The 14768-nt window shown below is 39.3% G+C and overlaps 3 protein-coding genes across 4 annotated transcripts; 2 read left to right on the plus strand and 1 right to left on the minus strand.

The window, feature by feature from the left end:
* The first annotated feature begins 1080 nt into the window (after positions 1–1080).
* On the plus strand, positions 1081–4924 carry LOC103932350. Of its 2 annotated transcripts, none has more exons than XM_009341924.3 (7): positions 1081–1233; positions 1891–2300; positions 2399–2451; positions 2720–2757; positions 3544–3934; positions 4116–4336; positions 4479–4924. In XM_009341924.3, exons 1-7 carry the CDS (start codon positions 1217–1219, stop codon positions 4519–4521), a joined length of 1173 nt encoding a protein of 390 aa, XP_009340199.2. In that variant the 5' UTR covers positions 1081–1216; the 3' UTR covers positions 4522–4924. The 2 variants fall into 2 exon arrangements, with proteins under 2 accessions (XP_009340199.2, XP_048443009.1); XM_048587052.1 differs by lacking the exon at positions 1081–1233 and adding an exon at positions 1253–1805.
* Positions 4925–7515: 2591 nt separating this feature from the next.
* On the minus strand, positions 7516–10482 carry LOC103932345 (multiple organellar RNA editing factor 8, chloroplastic/mitochondrial). The gene is made up of 4 exons (XM_009341910.3): positions 10007–10482; positions 9176–9273; positions 9023–9088; positions 7516–8466 (listed from the first exon to the last, which is right to left on the minus strand). The coding sequence occupies exons 1-4, from the start codon at positions 10411–10413 to the stop codon at positions 7844–7846; spliced, it is 1194 nt and encodes a 397-aa protein (XP_009340185.1). The 5' UTR covers positions 10414–10482; the 3' UTR covers positions 7516–7843.
* A 1855-nt stretch (positions 10483–12337) lies between these two features.
* LOC103932334 (ABC transporter G family member 10-like) lies at positions 12338–14383 on the plus strand. Its single transcript, XM_009341899.3, has one exon. The coding sequence runs from the start codon at positions 12370–12372 to the stop codon at positions 14194–14196; it is 1827 nt and encodes a 608-aa protein (XP_009340174.2). The 5' UTR covers positions 12338–12369; the 3' UTR covers positions 14197–14383.
* The last annotated feature ends 385 nt before the right edge of the window (positions 14384–14768 follow it).

Here is a 14768-nt window from a genome sequence, read left to right on the forward strand (position 1 = left end):
CAAATTCCTCATCTGCCAAGACCCGTTTGGCACCTCTACTCTATGTCAGAGAATTATTATTAAAAAAAAAAAAAAAAAAACTCATGGATTTTTTATGCTACTTTTCTGATTAAGAACACAAGAAATAACGAAATCAATGGAATTAATGACAAAGTGGCTGGAGATGGAGGGAGAAGGGATGGATGCATGGAAAATGATTAGAGATAGGGGTGGAGAGCTATTTAACGAAATACATAGGAACAAATTAAAGTGGAGCGAATATTGAGTTTCAATGGATAAATTAGGATCTAAATTGAGTTTCAAAAAGCGTAGCTAAAAAAATTATTCTAAAAATGTATTTTTTAATCCTCATTAAACGTATTTGAACGAAAATAACATAAACAAGGCAATGTGGAGCAAATTTGAATTTTCAAGAATAGAAGTGACGACTTTTGAGTTTCAAGAGAACAAAGGAGGATCAAATTGAGTTTCAAGGAGTGTAACTAAAAATAAGCCTTTATTTAATTGGTTCATGTTAAAGCGGAATTATTCTAGAATATTTAGAGGGTTCTCTAAACTTTCAATTCATGTCAATAATTATATCGTTACGTTAATGATTATTTTCGTCCATTTTGTACCATACAAATTTCTGAATTTTCTAAAGATGTGTTAAGTTTCACTTCCTCTTAATTGTTCTCATTACTCGATTGTCAATGTTCCAAGTCAATGCAAATTTTCTTTTGCAACATTTTGTTGACGTATATTCACCTTAAAATTAATAATATTTAGTGCATGTAATGGATTCAACAAAAAAATAATTGTGATGAAATTAATCATTGAGAAAATATTGCAAGTGGCTATTTACCAGAGTAGTGAAAAAATATGCTCTTACATGACGGCGTGAGTTCGAATTTCGTTAATAACTAATCAAACATATAATTTACTAATGTTACTGCTTGACTCAAACCAAATACTAAAAAAACAAAAAAAAAATTAGGATGTCGAACTCAAATTAAAAGATCATCGGACAAAATCAAACGATGTTAAAAAATAGGATTGTGGGATGTAGGACATCATTGCTAACGCTTTTGACCTTTTCATTTGATGGGCCGAGGCCCAATATATTTCCAGCCGAAAGGGTGGGCACCAATCCGCTATCGCTCTCAAATCCGCGTTTTGTTTCGAAGCGGGTCTCTCTGGTGTTCCTCCACCCTCCGCCTTATCTTTCCACCTTGAAATGCCGGTCTTCCACCTGTAAGTTCCTTCTTCTCTCTCTCTCTCTCTCTCTCTCTCTCTCTCCCTCCTGGAAAATTTACCCATTTCCTGAAATGGGTTTCTTCTATAACGTGTTTATCTCCTTACCAAAATGTCTACTTGTTGAATTATCTCCATAAAGTTTGAGCATTTCATTGAAATTTGAGGAAAAGCAAAAAATGTGAACGCTTCAATCTTGTTTTGTTATTGTTCTTGTGTTAGTGGAAAGTGAAAGCACTGAGTGGAAGTTTTTTTTAACCAAAATTTGTGTCTGTCGTGGCCTCAGTGTGGATTTGGTAGGTGATATTTAATTGGGATTTATACAAATGTGATTAATGTGCAACAGAAATGAGTTTTTATAGTGATTTTAGTGGTGGCATTGCATATTTGATACTGACCGGTTAAGATGGATTGTAGTTCAGTTCGTTAAGAGCATTCACCTTGCACCTGGGTACGGAGTTTGATTCCTCCGTTTCCCAATGTTGCTTGTAGCTCAGTTCGTTAAGAGAATTGATGAGGAAGTCAATTCTCTCTTGCCTGTATGGGAAATTCTTGACGGTGTTTTGTATACAGTTACGTATACGTTCATTGATTTATGGTTGATTAGTTTTATAAAATGAAATCAGCTCCAGATTGATGTGTTTGAGTTTCTGTCAGGAGATTGGCTGCTCCGCCATACTCGACTCTCAAGTGTGTTCCACTGTTTGGTTATGTGGGGGAAGCCACTCACTTTGCACAGAACCCAGAAAATTGGAACTATTATTTGCCTGTTTTGAGGAATCGTTCTCCCTCGGTTGTTCTTGTAAGTTCCTTCCCTAGACTTCATTGTCTGGGAGCCGCGCACAGCAGTGCTGACAGGGCTGAAAATTGTGATATTATGGACATCTGTCATTCTTTACTCGACATAAATACACATGAGAAACAAAGTTTAAGCAAGGAGGTTCCATCAGTTAATGACAGCAGCGACTCTCTTAGCAAGGAAGAAAAGGAGAGACAGAGACGGAAAAAAATAGGACAGGCCAACAAAGGGAGGATACCATGGAATAAAGGCAGGAAACATAGTTCAGGTAAATAGAAAGTAGAAACCGAGCGTAAACTTTTTGTTGGATTTTAAACTTTCATACGTTTGGTTGAATCTGAAGTTGTGATCTTTCATATAATGTAGAGACTTGTGAGCGAATCAAGCAGAGAACAATAGAAGCATTAAAGGACCCCAAGGTGAAGTCATGTAAGATTCATTAAGTTTTATGATATTTTTCTTCAAATATTTGTGCTTTTGAACTAGCATATAAGGGTTCACATTATTTAAATGGCACAATACAGTGTTATTCCTAAAAATGTTAGAAGGTTTGGTATTCTTGTTTGTGGATTTCCCTTTTTAGTTAGAAGTACTGCACAACTTATGCACAGATAAAAGAATTTTTTTAATTCAATCAACTATTTTTCTTTCGAAAATTGCTATTTCGTTGACACTCACTATTTGCAGGTTAGAAAGAAGATGTCTGAGCATCCCCGTCCTCATAGGTACTCAAGTCTTTGTCACATATACTCATACGAAACATACGAACTTCATAATTCCATGTGCTGTCGTTATAATATCAAACCAAAAGGAGGTTTAGGCTTTTGAATGAGTGGAGAGTTATTTTTAGCTTACTGCTCAATGTCAAGTGTGGCTGTTACACTTTAAAAGATATCTATTCACAGAGATGGGGAGCTAGACAAATGCTGTGATTGATGACCATATGGAAGGAAGTTAGGAACTTAGTGCTGTAAATTTTTCTGGAGACACCATGAACTTTAAATGCCTTCTAACTTTTGATCCTCGCTCAAATAGTTATTAGGCCTTTATGGGCCACTGGATTTCATTTTGATTAATGTTTGTGAAATGTTATAAGAATTACAACGATATAATGTAAAGGACGACATGCACCCTAAAATTTATGTTTATTTCTATCTCAAATGCTCCTTTGAGTAGCTAGACAAGTTAATAATCATTCGTAGATAACGTTCTCTATGTCCTTGCAAGTATTTTCTTACTTTTGCATTTGGGTGGAGAGAGAGAGTGAGAGAGAGAGAGCTTAGTTCGAAGTTCTTTTAGGACTGCTAGCCAAGTAAACATGATCACTTTTGTTTCGTATACGGTATAGAAGTCAATAGTTGTAGGTTGCATGCAGCGTACAACCGCTGAAAGATCCATTTGCTATTGTAGACCCCTTATTTAACCTCTATGTCTTGCTCCGTGGGTGGCTGAGTCCCCAAAGCACATCCTAATGTGGTACATAATTTGACAAAAATTTGACTTTTATGTAGTGCTGAGTCCAAGGCAAAGATGCGTTCTTCACTCAGACGTGTTTGGGGACAGCGTTTGAAGTGGAAACAGTTAAGGGAGAAGATTTTTCTTTCATGGGTACAAAGCATAGCAGAGGAAGCTAAGAAAGGTGGGAGTGGACAGAAAGAGCTCCACTGGGATAGCTATGAGAAAATAAAACTAGAATTACATCTCCAACAGCTTCAGCATGCTGCAGAAAAGAAAAAAGCAAAGGCAAAAGAGATGGCAAACAAAAGAGCAAAAAAAGCAGAACAAGCTAAAGCAAAAACGGTGGCAAGGCTTGATCCCGTGAGGAAAGATGGAGTAATTAATGAAGATGATGAAGAGTTGACAGTTCCTCAAGGGCTGAAACGTAACAAGAGATTAATGAAGGTAATTGCTCGTTAGCAGAAATTATGTAGTTCACTGTTCACCCTCAGTCTTGATTTCTTGGATTTAAACTTTTAGGGGACCTTGCTTGATCAGCGTATTTATTCCTTTTCTGTAATGTTTTATACTGTTTTCGATGTTGTTTGTTCGTGTCTTACTGTATTCTACTCTTTATTCTTAATAGCTTGACAGAAAGACTTTAATAGATGGTCAAGTTGCTGCTCAACGGGATATAACCATGTCACATATCTCATCTTTGGAGAAACTGGACCTAGAGCTTGTAAAGAGAGAGAAAATTCGAAAAGGTGTTTCGTTCGCAGACCAGATCAGAGCTGCCAAAAACAAAAAATTGGAACTAGCTATGGTAGCCTCATCCTCTATTCGTGCAGTGGACGAGAAACCAGGGTAGTATTCTTAAATTTCTGCATTTCTAGCGGCAGATTGAATAGCGTATGAGGCCAACCTTTTTTCTTTTGTAATCGCTTTTAAACGGATACAATTTGCTTGTTTTATTGTAGATTAATGTTCATTTTCTGATGGCTTGTAGGAAGAGAAAATATTCGGATTCTTGTACACATTTTTCCAACTAGTGCAAGAGTCCCCTCATTTCTTTACAAGCTTTATGCCAAATTTCCAATATTACAACGAAGAGTTCTTCAAGCTGCAATGCAATCTTTTCATGAGAAAAATGTGTGTTCGGTGAACTGTCCTTACCAGAAACTTTTTATCCGGCCCTCAGCTTTCTCAAGCATGAAATATCCAGCTTGCCTTGCCAATGTCCCTCTTGCCCTGCCAGTATCCGGCTTGCCTTGCCAATATCCATGCAGGTTGCATTATGGTGTTAAGCTGCAGATATCTCACAACTTATAGGATGTCGCATGATTTTTCTCTTTTAGTTTTAACATTGATCAAAAGCTCGCGGGTGTAGTCGATGGATTGTAATTTTCAGATTTGGTTTTTCTTTTACGTTTTGGGCACAAATTTATTGATCTGCATGGTTGTGTTGTGGATGCAAAATCAACGATAGAAGTAGAACCGTAGTCTGTTTTCAACTTGGACACGATAACGAATTTGTCATTCGTTTCTTCTTTAAAGTATCTTTAATATAGTGAATAGTCATATCCAAGTCAATTATCTGTCAAACGAGACCTATAGGTCGTAGATTTCTTTCTGCAGTTGAACTGGGTTATAGTGGTGGTGTGGTGGGGTGGTTGTAGTGGTGGTGCTCGGTGGTAGCAATGGTCGAGGGCCATGGAACCACTTGCTCATCCCCAGGGCAATCTTAATTACTATCAACGAGTATTGCAGCATAAATACGGCATCTCACCACCTGCAAGTCATCACCCTACTTATTATCATTGGATGAGCATCATCATCACTTGAGGATGATGAGCAAAAATATTCACCATCTTAATGACTATTGCGAGGATGATAGGTCAGATATATCTCAGTGGTGGAAAAAAAAAAGAGAAGAAAAACAGAGTAACATCCAATCTTCCAAGAAAAATCATTTCAGCAGGAAAATAACTTAGAACGTTTTGAGGCTTTTTTAAGATTGGGGTCCGGTGTCCGATTTGTGCACCAATACGCGGCTAGATGAACACATTCACTGCTTCTCTATTCTTAGTTTGGATCCAAGGTTTGGTTATGCGTGTTTAACAATGCTTTTAAAATAACTAAAAGCGCTTTAAGATCACTGAAAGATCTTTCAACAACATTTTCCAGACAATCACTTCAATGCTTTCCAGAGATTCACTTGAATATTTTAAAAGAACTCTTCATGTGCTTGAGGCCTAAAGAAGCTTATTATCTTTGTTGAAGTTCGGGTCACCTCAACACGCTCGATTTGTGAAGCAATCACTTCCATGGTGCAATTCCGTCTTCGTGGGAATTTGACAAGTTTCAAGGTACCTCCCTTCCTCTATTTGTCTCCAATCTAACCCCTTGATTAGGGTGTTGGATTTTTCCTCAAAACAATTCAGTGGCAACATTTTACGCGATTTTGGGAGGTGGTACGAGCTGCAGATTTTTCAGATGGTCAAGATAATCTCTTAGGGCTACTTCCAGAAGATATCTATAATGCTACCAAACTCGAAGAACTTGCATTACCTCTAAATTCACTATATGGAGGCATTACATTAGTGATAGAATTGCCAACCTCGCAATCCTTGACCTCTCCTTTAATCAATTGAGCGGCGTGCTCCCTCTCCATCTGGGGAGGCTCTCCAGGTCAAAAATCACAACCCTCGATTTCAACGACCAACAAGGTTGGTTGCCCCCCTAATCTTTGATGAATTGCACCAAAATAACTTGGAAGGAGACATTACCAACCTTAATTTCTCCAAACTTGTTCAACTTACTAAACTTGACCTATGTAAGCGCAAGTTCATTGGTAAACTCTGCGTCCTTCCTCTCTCTTAGCAACAACCGATTGAAAACCGTCACGGGGGCAATGAAGATATTGATGCGTTGCAAAAGTCTTCGAACGCCCCTCCTTTCATAGTCCTTTAATAGTGAAGGAATGCCATCTCATGATGACATGGTTGGTTTCGATTTTTAAACTTGGCGCGTTGTGAGCTCACTGGTCGAATACCTGTATGGTTAGCAAATCTAAAGAATCTTTGGGAGGTACCGTAACAAAACCACAGGGACAATTCCTAGCCGGTTAGGGATTGATCTACCAAGACTTTCTCATATAAGCTTGTCAATAAACCTTATTTCAAGTGAATTTCCAAAAGAACTTTGTAGAGTACCGGTGTTGGTACCTGAACCTATTGCAGCTCAAACAGACCGTTATGATCTCGAATTGCCTCTTTACACGGTCGCCGTGATAAATCCCGATAGCTTACCCCATAGATTGTCTTACTTTCCTCCGTTGATAGATCTCTCTACCAACAACATTACCGATAATATACCTACTGAGATCGGCCAACTATGGCTTTGCCAAAGAGTTGTATCTAGACGACAACAACTACTCTGGCAACATTCCTGACCAAATATCTAACCTTAAGAACTTAAAGGGTTTGGATCTCTCCAAAAATCATTTTTCTCGAAAATCCATCGTCTCTCGCAAGCCTTCAACAACCAAGCCATATCCTATTGAGTCTGCTGTATGAATCTTAGAACGTCACTATACTCAATTTTACGCCAAATCTTCCGCTCGCTTCAACTACTCTATATCTTTTATTACTCTTTCCAAGTCTTCCTCTACTTCTTTTGCACTGAGTCTCTCGCAAGCCTTAATTTCTTGAAAAGCTTTGTTGTCTCGTGCAATAGTCTCGTAGGACCAACCCAACAAGCACTCAGTTCCAAACTTCAACGCTTCCGCATTTGAGGGGATTCCAAAACTTTGCGGTGCTCCACCTCCAAACAAGTGTCGTATTGATGCGCATGTTAAGAACCGAGAAGAGGTCAATGAGCACCAACCTCTATATTTCCGCTGCGTTAGGGTTCTTTGATCGTAAAGACGACATGGAGATAGCATAATTAGAGTTCATAGCCAACGTACAAAATGGTCTCTATGCCATGTTAGCTGCGCGCATGAATAGGATGAAAAGATGGGTTTGCTAAATAACATCATCACAGAAGCAACACAGGCAATCATCACAGTAGACTGCAAATTAACATGTACCATCTAAACAGGATCACCAAACAGTCTGCTTTCTGCCATTATGTTTGCTAACTCATACCATGTACCAAAGTAAAGACACGACTAATCGCATAAGATATGACCTCAAAAATGTAATAAAATTCAGACGAATGGCAACCAGGTTCCGACCACAGCAATATTGCCAAACAAAATATCATTCAAGACCACACCAATATGCCAACCTACGGCCCATCTCGAGCAACCTCCTTGTTTATCTACATCATGCCTACAAGACTCATCATACCATATAGCTAGCCTCAAGCTTAGTAACGGTTTGGACCAGGATTCGCTCCACCGTCCCTGTCTGGCGTGTAGTTATTCTGGTATTGTCCAGCACCATTCCATCCTGCATTAGATGGCAGACCCATGTTGTTTGGTGGCACCCCTCCCGGGTTATTGGGAGGCATCTGATTGTAGTTGTTGGGAGGCGCCTGATTGTAGTTGTTGGGAGGTGCCTGATTGTAGTTGTTGGGAGGTGCCTGATTATAGTTGTTGGGAGGCCCAGAGTTCCAGTTGCTGCTTGGCGGGGGATTATTGTAGTTGTTTGGTGGACCCATGTTGTGAGGCGGCATTGGAGCCCTGTTGGGGGGCGGAGGACCCATGTTGGGAGGCATCAGGCCTGGACCCATATTGGAGGGTGGAGGACCCCTGTTGGGGGGTGGAGGACCCATGTTGGTAGGTCCAGGTCCTGAATTTGGCCCAGCTTGATTAGGCATAGGAGATGGACCGGTATTTTCCCTCCTCCTTTCAAAGTTCCTTGATCTGTCAAAGTTACGAGGTCTGTCATTACGCCTATTTCTCTCATTTGCTCGACTATTGTTTCTTATCCATTCCTCATGGTACTTGGGATCATATGGCACGGCTTGGCCATTAATAAAAGGTTCACCTGCCAAAACAAACAAGAAGGCAAACAAATCATTTATAAAAGAAATTTTCTGGTTAACTCAGTTGAATACAATATAGAAACAGGTACACAATGCAGTTTAATATTACTATCACACTCGGTGACCAAACCACAATTCTTGGAGTACAGAAATTATGAAATGAAAATTTAACATTGATCAATTTTTTTCAGATGCAATCAACACAAGAAACTGGTTAGTTCATCAGCACTAAAGGTGATGTTATAGATGAAAAACTCTGTACACAATATTGACTAGGGTTGCAGAAAGCCTTCAACAGGGGTTTTTGTATTTCCCGGGTTCCACATAGCACTAGCACTGCTACAGCATTAACTGCCTTATAGGATAGCTTTCATCAGTAACATTCTAAAGCCTCAAACTATCCTTTGTCAGAAAAAAAAAGAAAGAAATAGATCAAAAATCCAAATTTCAGACTGCCAGTGATATTCCAGAATGGGATTTACAACTTAAAATAATCAATTGCTATAAATAATTTGTTTTTCATGGAAATGCAACTTGAAGAAACAAGCATATCAGTACCTCCGTAATCTTTGTTCTTAACATCCAAGTAAGAATCAGGAAGTACCCAACGGACTCCAGGCAACTCTGCAAGAATTTTAGAAAAATACATATATGAGAACCCAGACAAAAGCACAAGGAAATAATAAAATCCCAACAGAGAAGCAGAATCACCTTTGATTTTGAGTGACACCTCTTCAGATACAAGTGCCCCAAATGCATAATAGCACCTAGTTGAAACTGAGTAGATCTTCATTCTTGCTTCTTCCTCACTGCAGTTCAGCCGCCGACATACAAGCAACGTAAACTTGGTTATATGAATTGTCATTACAAAACATAAATCACAGAGAACACAAACAATAGGAATACAATACAATCCTACTTGCTTTTTGAAATGTGAAAGCCATGAATCTACCAAAAACTTAGGTCTGTAAAAAAAAAGGGATCCAGAAATGCTATAACAGATGTGATTAAAACCATACTATTTACAAGAACACTAAGATAATAGTCCGATTGCAATTACAAAATGATTTCGCATCTTACGACAGCCGTAGTGATCCCAATACTTGCATACAACAATAAGCCATTATCTTTTACAGCACACAACATAACATATAATGTTAAACACGATAATCGGGCAGGTGCGTAACACAAAACAGAACTAGTTTCATACAACCATATAATGCCAGAATGTAGCATGTGCATACAACCCTCCCCACAACAGAGAAATAACCTCTTGTATTTTCTCAAACAAAAGTTTCCTGATGCAATACGAATCAAATTATCCCAAAACATTACCGTAATCGAAAAGGAAAAAAATTAAAAAGCTACACCTTCGTAAAAATAAATACAGATATCAACTGAAACTGTATTAAAGAAACAAATACACTAGAACAGCCATATAATTTCTTAAACTTCATTTCCAATTCAATTTCTCATAATCCAAACACATAAAAATTTAAAAAAAAAATGGTTAATTTAGACAGAAAACAATGGAGGTGTTACCTTCCGACGACGGTAGCTAGGGTTTTGATGTAGCTATTGATGATCTCATCCCTAGTGATGTCACCCTGAGGGGGCTCCATGACAACCAACCAGTGCTCGAAGTCACACCCATCGAGGAGGATCGTCTCCTTGGGAGGCCGGTTCGACCAGTTAGGGTTTGGGTCTCTGAGCGACGACGTGGTCGATCTGGTGGACAAGCACCGGACGACCGCAGGAGAGAGCCTGCCGGCGGAGGCCATGACTCCGGCGAGGGGGCGGAGGCGGTGGAGGAGAGAGAGCGAAGAAGAACGAGATTGGGCGGCGGTGGATAGGGAAGCGGCGGAGGTGGCGGTGGAGAGGGAGCGGGAGAGAAATGATGCCATGGCTTGGGTCTTGGGAAGCGAGCGGTAGAAGAAATGGGTCGCCATGGTCGATCGCGACGAGGGTTTGGGGCTCTGATAAACCCTAGAGTGAGAGTGGGAGATAAGGGGGTATCAGGGTTTTTCCGGAGAATTTATCGCACCGATTGAGTGATGCTAAGTTTCTTAAATACCCCTCGATTTTCTGTTTATCACTATATCAAAATGGCATTCCAATTATCTTCTCATGGTCATTTGAGTCATTTCAACTTTTTCTTCTTGTTTGACAGCGGGGCATCAAGTCCAAAAAAAAAAACGAAACTTTTAACGAAAAGTTCCAATACTGTTCATTTTAACAAAAAATGAATCATGGAACTATTCACTTTACTAATTTTCGTTAAAACTCACAGTTTTCAAGTCATTTTCATTAATTTTCCCAATAAAAAAAATTACATAAGAATGAGGAATTTGCTAAAAAAAGATCAGATTTAAATTGCATGATAAACCTAAATGAGTCAAACCATCAGGAACAAATGAAATATTTCATAATAAATATGTCAAATTTCAAGAGACCAACTTTATTGCATAAGAGCACGGCAATACTAAACTTTTCAGAAGATGATTATCCATTTGTGCATTTAAATTCAAGTCCACTATAAGTGCAGAATCCGATTCTACAATAATCTTCTTAATTTCATTACTTCGTACAATTTGTAGCCCAATAAAAACACTCTGAATTACCAATGAAACTGATCATCCTCTTGCGACGCCCGTTAATATTAAGCTTTACCCAATTCTTAGGAGGAGGTTCCCACTATTTGAAAGAAAAATAACAATACCCACGAGCAAAACATCTTTCTTACTTTGGCAAAAGCCCAGATCATCCCAAAATGCCTAACGAAATTAAAGAACACAAAGAAAAGAACAAGTAAAATTTGATTGATACGGAGCTCTCTAGATTAGCCAAAGTGATGAGGGAAGGTCAAAGAAGTAAGTTTACGTTTCATTCTCCAAAGTGACGACGGAAGGTCAAAGAAGTAAGTTTACATTTCACTTTTCGTTTGTTTGGCAATACTCTTAAAATAACTAGAATCGATTTTGATGAAATTGTAAAATGATTGAAAATGTTTTTGATAAAATTATTTTTGAACCAATCTTTAGTAAAAATCCAAGTGGATCATGAGAAAACATTTTAAGTGCTTCATGCTAGAAGCACATATCTAATCTTTTGAAACTCAAAATCAATTTCACAAAAATAATTTTTAATCATTTTAAAAGCACTTATAAACAAGTTATTAGAGTTCAATTTACGTTGCAAGAGAAACTAGGACAAAACCTGCAAGCCTTCCCTTTCTTACTTGGCAAGGCCCATCGAACCAAGATGGGCTTGGCTGCACGTTTATCCAAGAGGATGACCTTTTTTATTTCAAAGTTTGGCCACTCAATTTGTTGTAATTGACTAATTGGCCAAATATAGAAAAATTCCCACCAAACTGGCATGATATGGTGATGCAGTTAGTGTGTGGAAGATAGTGAAGCAACCAGCATCAACCCTGCAGTCAATATTCTGCTCACCTGAACAAACTTCCCAAAAGGAGTCACGCACTTTCTTCCTTTGGGTTTTCTCCAAACCACCCATCAGAAGTTAAGAGAATTTTATACGCATATCTGAAACACAAGTCACGTGGTGTATCATTTTACATGTTATAATAAAAATGAACGATATAGTTGATATGTCTAATTTTTGAAGTATATTAATAAAAAAACAAATCTATGAGTTTGACTTGAGTGAAATAATAATGTCACGTGAGTGTATTTTGAGTGTATCGAAAAGTTACTCCAGAATTTATGTTTGCCAACAAGAAAACAGAAGGAAAGCAAAAGTATCAAAGCTTTGGCTTCTCCTCTACCCTAACTTGTACAGCAAACAAACAGTTTGGTGCGTTAGCTCATCTCCTCCATTTCATCTACACTACCCCACAAATATCACATTCTCTCTCTCACTTCCACTCTTCCCCCCACAACATGGAGTTGCCTGTGAAAATGCCGGTTTCCGGCAGCCTGAGAACGCCATACAGACTTGAAACCAGAAATTTGTGCTACAAATTATCAACCCGATTCGATGAGATGAAATTCGTGTGTTGCAGGGAGAGCTCGAGGAGAGTTCCGAAATTCATTCTGAAGGATGTGAATTGTGAAGCAAGGCCTGCAGGGATCACTGCAATTGCTGGCCCTAGTGGAGCTGGAAAAACCACACTGCTAGAGATTCTTGCTGGAAAGATATCCCCAAAGAAAGTGTGTGGTGAGGTGCTGGTGAATGGTCAGCCTATGGACACGAAAAGTTTTCGCAGAATGTCGGGCTATGTCGCACAGGACGATGCCCTATTTCCGTTACTTACAGTTGAAGAAACCCTCATGTACAGTGCTCTGCTGAGGCTTCCCGGTGGGAGGAAAAGTGCTGCAGATAAAGTGAGGAAGCTGATGAAGGAGCTCGGGCTGGTACATGTCGCGGGTTCAAGAGTCGGCTGGGGATCAAACAATGGGATTTCGGGTGGTGAAAGGCGCAGGGTTTCGATTGGAGTTGATTTAGTTCATAATCCAGCTGTGGTTTTGATTGATGAACCAACTTCAGGGTTGGATTCTGCCTCAGCTTTCCATGTAGTCTCATTGCTCAGAACAATGGTTTTCAATCAGGGTAAAACTATTGTCCTGACAATTCACCAACCAGGTTTCCGAATCCTAGAGATGTTCGATCGCGTTGTTCTGCTTTCAAGTGGAACTGTGATCCACAATGGATCATTGTGTCTTCTACAAGAAACGCTCAATTTAGCTGGCCATCGCATCCCCAACCATGTTAACTTGCTCGAATTCGCCATTGATGTTATCGAGAGCTTGGAGGGTGCACAAACTTCAGAAACCTTGCGCAACCAATGTTTCCGGCCTCTAGAACGAAGGTTTGTATGCTCTGGTATCTTTGCAAAGAAGCTTCCAGTCTACCCAAATTCGCGTCCCCGGGAAGTTGTAATACTAGGGCAAAGATTTTGTAGCAACATATTTAGAACCAAGCAATTGTTTGTCACTAGAGTTATACAAGCCTTGGTAGCTGGATTCGTACTCGGAAGCATTTTCTTTAATGTTGGAACGGAAAAAGGGAGCTTTGCCTTGCAAACACAAACTGGATTTTTCGCCTTCAGCCTCACATTCTTGCTGTCTTCCAGCACAGAAGGCCTACCGATTTTCTTACAAGAGCGAAGAATACTAATGAGTGAGACTTCCAAGGGAGCCTATCGAGTTTCCTCCTATGTCATAGCAAACACCCTCATTTTTCTCCCTTTCCTTTTGATGGTTTGTTTTCTGTTCACCGCACCGGTTTACTGGCTAGTCGGATTGAGGAGGGACATTGATGCATTCCTCTACTTCTCTCTGGTGGTCTGGATGGTTCTTCTCATGTCCAATTCTGTTGTGGCCTGCTTCAGTGCTCTTGTGCCCAACTTCATCATGGGCAGTTCCCTGATTTCCGGGCTCATGGGATCTTTCTTTCTCTTTTCCGGATACTTCATTTCAAAGGACAGGCTCCCAAGCTACTGGATATTCATGCACTACTTGAGTCTTTTCAAGTACCCGTTCGATTGCTTTATGATAAATGAGTATGGAGGAGAGCAGGGAAGGAGATGCATTCAACAGATTGGCAATGAAGGATGCAATCTTTTCGGGGACGAGTTCTTGAGACAGCAGGGTTTAAAAGAAGCACAGAAATGGAGCAATTTGGGTGTGATGCTGGTATTCATAATTGGTTATAGAGTGCTTTGTTTTCTCATTCTGTGGTGCAGATGCTGCAGAAATAGAAACTAGCTAGCTAGAGATATATATATATATATATATATATATTTACCTATATATCTGCACAAAAGATATACAATCACTTATGCAATTTCTCGTTCAAATTTTTTTAGGATGATCAAACATTCAAACTATTGTATCATCTTCGTACGAAAATGTTCAGCTTTTATGAAATATTAACATCACATCTTATATTGAAGTTTCGGATTTTCGCATGCCTTCGAAACCTACTGGTTCACTTCGAGACTTCGAGTCCAACCGGAAGTTCTACTTTTGATCCCGTTTCAATGTCTATCAGTAATACATTACCCTGTGGGAAGGCTTGTAGCAAATCAGCATAAGTTTGAAGAAGAAAATGTCTTCATCTGTCGCGTCTAATTAAATCTTTTAACTTAGCAGCAGAAAAGTGATGCATAAACAGATGCTCATGAGACGAAGAAGAGTTTCGCGGGTATGTTTTCCGCCACATGCCAGGGCAATGTGGGAGAATAGTCCAGTTAAAAGATGACATGTTTAAATTTGATGACTAGTTTTTATTTCTTGAATGCATTTCGATCCATATCTACAACAATTCGAAAGAAACT

The sequence above is a fragment of a genome, unplaced genomic scaffold, assembly GCF_019419815.1.
Source record: "Pyrus x bretschneideri cultivar Hongxiangsu unplaced genomic scaffold, Pyrus_bretschneideri_v1 Contig25, whole genome shotgun sequence".
Classification (NCBI taxonomy): Eukaryota; Viridiplantae; Streptophyta; class Magnoliopsida; order Rosales; family Rosaceae; genus Pyrus; species Pyrus x bretschneideri.

Coding starts and splice junctions, on each gene's coding strand:
- LOC103932334 (XM_009341899.3), top strand. CDS start 12,370: ATGGAGTTGCCTGTGAAAATGCCGGTTTCCGGCAGCCTGAGAACGCCA.
- LOC103932345 (XM_009341910.3), bottom strand. CDS start 10,413: ATGGCGACCCATTTCTTCTACCGCTCGCTTCCCAAGACCCAAGCCATG. Junction 9,089..9,175: donor GGTGTCACTCAAAATCAAAG/GTGATTCTGCTT, acceptor AAATTCTTGCAG/AGTTGCCTGGAGTCCGTTGG. Junction 8,467..9,022: donor TAAGAACAAAGATTACGGAG/GTACTGATATGC, acceptor TTGTTTTGGCAG/GTGAACCTTTTATTAATGGC.
- LOC103932350 (XM_048587052.1), top strand. CDS start 1,747: ATGAGGAAGTCAATTCTCTCTTGCCTGTATGGGAAATTCTTGACGGTG. Junction 1,806..1,890: donor TTGACGGTGTTTTGTATACA/GTTACGTATACG, acceptor AGTTTCTGTCAG/GAGATTGGCTGCTCCGCCAT. Junction 2,301..2,398: donor AGGCAGGAAACATAGTTCAG/GTAAATAGAAAG, acceptor CATATAATGTAG/AGACTTGTGAGCGAATCAAG.